Below are 7,711 nucleotides of genomic sequence, written 5' to 3'. Positions count from 1 at the left end.
CATCATGCCAGCCCAAAACTTGTTATACAATATACATCTTCTGCTTGCACACGTACGTGACAGCAAGGCATACTTGGTCAACAGCCACACAGGTTACACTGACGGTGACCATATAAAACAACTTTAACACTCTTACTAATAATGCGCCACACTTTGAACCAAAACCAAACAAGAATGACAAACACATTTCGGGAGAACATCTGCACCTTAACACAACATAAACACAACAGAACAAACACCCAGAATCCCATGCAGCCCTGACTCTTCCGGGCTACATTATACACCCCTGCTACCACCAAACCCCGCCCCCACCCCAACCCTGCTCCCTCACACATCAAATCCCCCCTCCCCCCCCTCTGTGAGGTGGGCGGGGGTGTATAATGTATCCCGGAAGAGTTAGGGCTGCATGGGATTCTGGGTATTTGTCCTGTTGTGTTTATGTTGTGCTACTGTGCAGATGTTCTCCCGAAATGTGTTTGTCATTCTTGTTTGGTGTGGGTTCACAGTGTGGCGCATTATTAGTAAGAGTGTTATAGTTTTTTTTTATACCGCCACCGTCAGTGTAACCTGTGTGGTTGTTGACCAAGTATGCCTTGCTGTCACCTACGTGAGCAAGCGGAAACACCATACAACGTGTAGCTGATCAGGCACGCTGGTTGTAGTGGGTGCTATATGCTGTACCATCACGACACGCATGACGCTGACAAGGGCCATTCATTTAAAACCCGCGTGCCGCACCAGCTTTCAAATTCCATATAAAGGTGTGGGCTGCGTGTCTGAGACCCCTGGTTTATACATAGCACAAAGCAAAAAAAAAAACATTCTGTGCAGTGTTAATTCATTTAAAATTTCAAAAAAAATTTGCGGCTCCCATTGTTTTCTATAATTTGTGAAACTGGTCAAAATGGCTCTTTGACTGGTAAAGGTTGCCGACCCCTGGTCTAGTCTCTTACGTGAATGAGCTAAATAATATTATTTGATATTTTACGGTAAATGTGTTAATAATTTCACACATAAGTCGCTCCTGACTACGGCCAAACTATGAAAAAAACTGCGACTTATAGTCTGAAAAATACGGTGTATACATCTATTAACAAGCTTATTAGTGTTTAGTGGGACAGGCGAAAGTTAAGTTTGAGAAAATGCGTTAGTTCATAAATTAATTTGTGTTTCTGTGCGGCCCGGTAGCAAATAAAGTTAAAAAGTTAAAGTACCAATGATTGTCACACACACACTAGGTGTGGCGAAATTATTCTCTGCATTTGACCCATCACCCTTGATCACCCCCTGGGAGGTGAGGGGAGCAGTGGGCAGCAGCGGTGGCTGCGCCCGGGAATCATTTTGGTGATTTAACCCCCAATTCCAACCCTTGATGCTGAGTGCCAAGCAGGGAGGTAATGGGTAATGGGTAATGGGTCCCATTTTTATAGTCTTTGGTATGACTCGGCCGGGATTTGAACTTCCAACCTACCGATCTCAGGACGGACACTCTAACCACTAGGCCACTGAGTAAATGCGTCACGGATGGGTACCGGTCCCCGGACCGGTGGTTGGGGACCACTGCACTAGGGTACTAATACTATAGTGGCCATTAACAGTTAGCTTCTACAGCTGCGTTGCCCAAAGTGCGGCACAGGGGCCGTCTGTGGTCCGTGACTCCTTTGTCATCGGCCTTAAGCACATTACAAAAAAAAATAAAAATTAGAGATCTTATTTGCACCCCTGGTGGTGAAATCTATCAAAATTAGGGTGGTCCCAAAAAGGAGGGATTTTTCAAATTGACCGTGTGTCGGTTTTAAAAGTGCTCCCCCCCTCTGGTCAACATAGGAAATAACAAGTGTGTGTAAAAATTTGAAGGGCTCCCCCTCTGGCCAACATATGTAATAACAAGTGTGTGTAAGAAATCGAAATGCACCCCCTTTGGGCAAAATGAATAAAATAAATATTAGAGATGTCCGATAATATCGGACTGCCGATATTATCGGCGGATAAATGCTTTAAAATGTAATATCGGAAATTATCGGTATCGGTTTCAAAAAGTAAAATTTATGACTTTTTAAAACGCCGGACGTAGGGAGAAGTACAAACCGCCAGTAAACCTTAAAGGCACTGCCTTTGCGTGCCGGCCCAAACCCATAATATCTGCGGCTTTTCACACACACACAAGTGAATGCAAGGCATACTTGGTCAACAGCCATACAGGTCACACTAAGGGTGGCCGTATAAACAACTTTAACACTGTTACAAATATGCGCCACACTGTGAACCCACACCAAACAAGAATGACAAACACATTTCGGGGGAACATCCGCACCGTAACACAACATAAACACGACAGAACAAATACCCAGAACCCCTTGCAGCACTAACTATTCCGGGACGCTACAATATACACCTTCCGCTACCCCTTACCCCCCCCCCACCTCAACCCCGCCCACCTAAACCTCCTCATGCTCTCTCAGGGAGAGCATGCCCCAAATTCCAAGCTGCTGTTTTGAGGCATGTTAAAAAAAAAGAATGCACTTTGTGACTTCAATAATAAATATGGCAGTGCCATGTTGGCATTTTTTTCCATAACTTGAGTTGATTTATTTTGGAAAACCTTGTTACATTGTTTAATGCATCCAGGCATAATGTGTTAATTCCACGACTGTATATATCGGTATCGGTTGATATCGGTATCGGTAATTAAGAGTTGGACAATATCGGATATCGGCAAAAAAGCCATTATCGGACATCTCTAATAAATATGTATATAGAGACATAGTGTAATAACTTGAAGTAAATAATGAAGATTAAAAATTAATTACAAACAAAAAATTTAAAAAATAAATTAACTAAAAGCTTACCTTTTTTATATTTACATAGTATGTATATTATTAATGTTGTAAATGCAAGGCTTTATATATCTAGAGAGGGTGGTCCTAAAGAGGTAGGCATATTTGGAGGTCTCAAGGTTGAAAAGGATTTGCAAATCATTGTATTCTGTTTTTATTTACCATTTACACAAAGTGGCAACTTCTCTGGTTTTGAGTTTTGTATTTAAACGTTAAACATAAAAGGTTTGTGTGAACGTGTTAGCGATGAATGAGTGGAGTACGCCACCTAACAGATGTCCGTGTATCTCAAAGCCGCCGTCAAGCTGCCCAATGGGACCAATCATTTGCAGCAACCTGTCGGTGAAAACCCAACATATGCTGCTTTATCAGCCACGTTCTTCTAAATAGTTCTTGGTGCCAAAAAAAAAAAAAAAAGACCTTATATTTTTTAGCATCCTACCTTTTTCTCTCCAGCATAGCGCCACCTACAGTTTACTGTGTGCGTCTTGTAGCCTCCACACCCTTCTGACTTCTTCCTCGGTGGTGTCCAACGCTTCAAACGCCGTCACGTCCCTCCGCTGATGAAATCGGCGTAAGGGTCCTTGCAGCACGGTGACCGGGATGCAGAAGTTGAGGTGTGGGTAGGTGACTTTGGCGGTCATGTCTCTCGTGTTGCTCGCCACCATGCCTTCAAAAATAAGCCGCCATGTTAATTTATTTATTTATTTTTTTAAATCAGCAGAAAGAACTTTTTGACTTTTACCCAGCAGCTCTCCAGACGATGCCCGCACCACAGCGCCCCCGCTGGCCCCTGCCTGTACTGCACACGTGGTCTGAAGCATGACAGGCCGACGGTTGACGCTGATGGCCTTGGAGAGGACGCCGCACGTCAAGGATGGACCGCACCTGCCGCCCAGCCCGCCGTAACCCACCACCAGGAGGCGCTCGCCTGCCAGGAGAGGTGACTTAGATGCGGATCAGGTCCAACACGTGCAAGCACGGAGTCAAACCTGGGTGGAACTTCTGAGCCGTTCGAGGGACTCGAAAGTCTGGGAAGGGTTGTCTCAACTGGACCACGGCGACATCGTAGGGTGACGACGTTTTAGTGGAAAAGATGACATCACCGACACTATCAAGGACTCTGGAACAACAGAACTGTTTGACTGTGGCTAACTTCTTTTTACACTTTTATCTTTACAGGACACATTTTTGACGTTAGGACGAGGTGAAATATTTTTATATTTGATAAATGACAGTAGCTAACTTCTTTTTACAATTGAATGATCTTTTTACAACTTTCTTCTAGTGATGACTTTTTCTATTATATTATGTTACCTCTCACAAGACCCTTTTTATAAAATTATAATTTTTATATTTCGTACATAGTTACATGTTTCTCTTCTAAAGAGCATGTTTGTAAATTACAACTTTTTTAACAAGGACTTACTGAATTTATTCATTTTCCAGAAAAGAACTTATTTCATTAGCTTTTCTTGTAAAATGACAATAGTATACACCTTAAATGTAACAATATCACAACTGTTCTCATGAAAGGGTCACTTATTTCTTGTGAGATTAAAAAAAAACCACTATATTCTCTAATAGTAAAATGTTTTCTTGTAATATTACGATTTTACTTTTTCAATTTAATTTTTCAGAATATGACTTTTTCAAAAAAATGTACCACTTCATTTTTAAATTACAATTTAATCCAATCGAAATTCAATTTTCCACATATTACAAATGTTTTCTTAAAATATATGACCACTTTTCGGTTTAATGACTGCCCATCAAAACCTACACAAAAACATCTTATTTTTACATTTGAATGATTGTTTTAAAAAAAAAAATCTGCCTGAGATTTGTAATATTACAACTTTTTTTTTCTCCTAATAATACATATTTTCCCTTTTAATTTACCTTTTTATTTTGGTAAATAAAAAAAAAAAATACAATGTAATGGTAAAATGAATTTTTCACATTTTACAACTCTATTCTTACAATATTACAACTTTCCCCCTTTATATACCTTTTTATTTTGGTAAATAAAAAATACAATTTAACGGTAAAATGATTTTTTTTCTCATATTACAACTTCATTCTTACAATATTACAACTTTTCCCATAAAATGACTTTTTACTATTACAGTAATATGTGTATGCTTTATTAATGTTACGATTTAGTTGTTTGTTTTCTATTTAAAATGTGTTTCTGGTACAAATCACTGACACGCAAAAATTATATTACGACTGATTTTACACTTAACAAAAACAGTGGCTAGCTTATTTTTACACTTGAATGACTGTTAAAAACAATTCGCCTATATAAAGGTTTTATGACCGTGCCAACTTTTTTCTAATGTTTCTTTTCCTCCATTTACTGCTTCATTTTGGTGAAATATTATTTCATCCTTGTGAAAGGATGAGATTCTTTTCATAGTACAATTTAATTGTTTTACATCAAAACCTACTTTACAGCCGAGTATTTTTACATTTAACAAAAACAGTGACTAACTTCTTTTTACACTTGAACGACAATACGCTTTTGTCGTTTAAGACCATTTTAAAATGTTCTCATATTAATACAAAGGGGACAGTTTTACCCTGGAACAGATTACTTTAGAAAAGTGGTAAAGGCGTACGGTACATCATACAGGAGATATATTTGTTACCTGTCCCTGTGGTGGAACTTCATAGCGACCGTGGACTTCCCCTTGACTACGTGTCGGCAGGTTAGAACCAGGTCAGAGGTCACAAGCACCCCCGAGCCCCACTGCTGCCCACTGTCCACCAACCCCACGACCGGGTACGGACCAGCCATGGAGTCCGGAGCAGGGATGACCTCTGCGGGATGAAGGCAGACATCCCGGAGTGGATCTTCAGCGTTGGCGCATCGGAGAACGTTCCTGAAGATCGACTGCACCGAGCAGACCAGCGTGAGGCCGATCCACTCGTTGGCCTTCCATCCAAACGGCGACACGATCACCCCGACGAGTCGCACGCCGCCGGAGTCTTCCAGCGCAAACAACCCCCCGCCTTCTGTGCCCGGCACGCAGCGGGCGTCCGTGAGGATGACGGCGTTGTCCTCCCCCGCCAGGTTGCTGATGATGCCTCCGCTGATGGTGCTGATGAAGAGGTCCACGCAGAGGGATCCGAAAGGCGACCCGCACGCCAAGACCGGGACGCCTTTCCGAAGGGCCGAGCTCTTCTCCCAGGGGGCACCTGGCTTCAGGTGTTCCGCCGTCTTGAGCACAGCGAACCAGCTCAGGTGGTCAGCATCTCCGATCAGCTCCTCATCCTCGTCGCCATGGAAACGCCATCCGTCAGCCTCCTGGAAAACTGCCTGGAAAGCCTGTTTGAACTCCACGCAGTTGACCAGCATTAGCAGCTCTGCCTCCCACTGACGTGTTGTTGTTGTTGTTGTTGTGTTCCTGCCAGGTGGACACTCGTGGGTCATTACGCATGGGTTAGCCTCCACGTGACGACAGGAAGGAAACGTGACGCTAATTTGAAGCGCATCCCGGAAGTTGTGACGTAAGAGGCACCTCGCAGAGGGCTTTTTGTGGGTAACGAAACGAAAAAAGGGGAAGCCGGTGCATATCACCGCACCGGGACGGACGAGGACTCCACTAAAACTTACCGGCGCTTTGGTGGATAAAGCGTCCGTTAAGGTAACGACACAGCAACACTTCTCCACGTCTTTTACCTCCATGTTGCTACGTGAACTTTGCCCATGTCGACAGAAATAATTAACTACCAAGCGTTGAGATGTAACATATCTTGGTAAACATGTGTTGATAAAACCACTGAAATGTTAAAGTACACTCGGTAAATAACATGTAGTGATTGTTGAAAGAAAAAAAAACAAGTGTTTTCGTTATATATCGCGCGATAACTTCCTGGTTTAATCTCATTGGCTTGAGGGACGCTTGCCGCCTTTTATGATTGGAGAGAAAGAGCCAATAGGACTCACGAAGGCGGGACTTCCGTTAAACTTGAGCGATACACTGGACGGCATAGACATCTTATAAGTAAACGCAGCATCGAGCGCTACTGGCGCTGACGAGACGCGGGGCCGCCATCTTGGAGTGGTGATCCGCTCCACTCAGTGCAATTCATTTGGCAGGAGCAATGAACTGTAAGCGCATTTAATTCATTTTACCTCAATGAATACCACGGATTTTCACGCGTTTTTTGTCATAGCTATGATAAAGGACACATGTTTTGGCGTGTTTTATTATTCATAGTTTGCTTAACAGTAATAGAATATTCTTATATGCTATAAGTGACCAGACGTCCGAGATCAAAACTGGGAATATAATCCCAGAGAAGGGGGAAAAAAACAGTCAGCTATTTTTAAATTCAAGAAACAATATGATTAGGTTATATATACATGCGTATATCCCATACTTGCCAACCTTGAGACCTCCGATTTCGGGAGGTGGGGGGGCGTGGTCGGGGGCGGGGCGGGGCGTGGTTGAGGGCGTGGTTAAGAGGGGAGGAGTATATTGACAGCTAGAATTCAGCAAGTCAAGTATTTCATACATATATATAGATATCTACATCCTGAAAATATGCAAACAAAACTGTGTTTAGATAATTGATACTTCAAACTTGCATAAATAAATATTAAGGAATATAACATAACTTGGCTTCTGAGAGTTTCAAAATGTAATGAATAAAATGCTAAAGTTGTTGATAAACAAGCAATTATTTTAATAATTAAATATGGTCATTTTAAATGAATTATTATGATAATTTAAAATCAATTATTTCAAATATGTTTATTTTAATGTATAATTCTATGGCTGGATGTAGTAAGGAGTCAGGAAAAAATACAAATAAAAATACAATTAATTTTTATGTTTTAGCAAAATATAGTAAAAATGTAT

The 7,711-nt window shown here is 41.7% G+C and overlaps 1 protein-coding gene across 1 annotated transcript; it reads right to left on the bottom strand.

The window, feature by feature from the left end:
- Nucleotides 1–3,026: 3,026 nt before the first annotated feature.
- tysnd1 (trypsin like peroxisomal matrix peptidase 1) lies at nucleotides 3,027–6,736 on the bottom strand. The gene is made up of 5 exons (XM_061936042.2): nucleotides 5,492–6,736; nucleotides 3,830–3,960; nucleotides 3,583–3,768; nucleotides 3,280–3,507; nucleotides 3,027–3,173 (listed from the first exon to the last, which is right to left on the bottom strand). The coding sequence occupies exons 1-4, from the start codon at nucleotides 6,529–6,531 to the stop codon at nucleotides 3,305–3,307; spliced, it is 1,560 nt and encodes a 519-aa protein (XP_061792026.1). The 5' UTR covers nucleotides 6,532–6,736; the 3' UTR covers nucleotides 3,027–3,173; nucleotides 3,280–3,304.
- Nucleotides 6,737–7,711: the final 975 nt, after the last annotated feature.

This window comes from Nerophis lumbriciformis, linkage group LG02, assembly GCF_033978685.3.
Source record: "Nerophis lumbriciformis linkage group LG02, RoL_Nlum_v2.1, whole genome shotgun sequence".
Classification (NCBI taxonomy): domain Eukaryota; kingdom Metazoa; phylum Chordata; class Actinopteri; order Syngnathiformes; family Syngnathidae; genus Nerophis; species Nerophis lumbriciformis.
The sequence above is the reverse complement of the archived record's forward strand: the minus strand, read 5'-3'. Positions and strand labels throughout refer to the sequence as shown.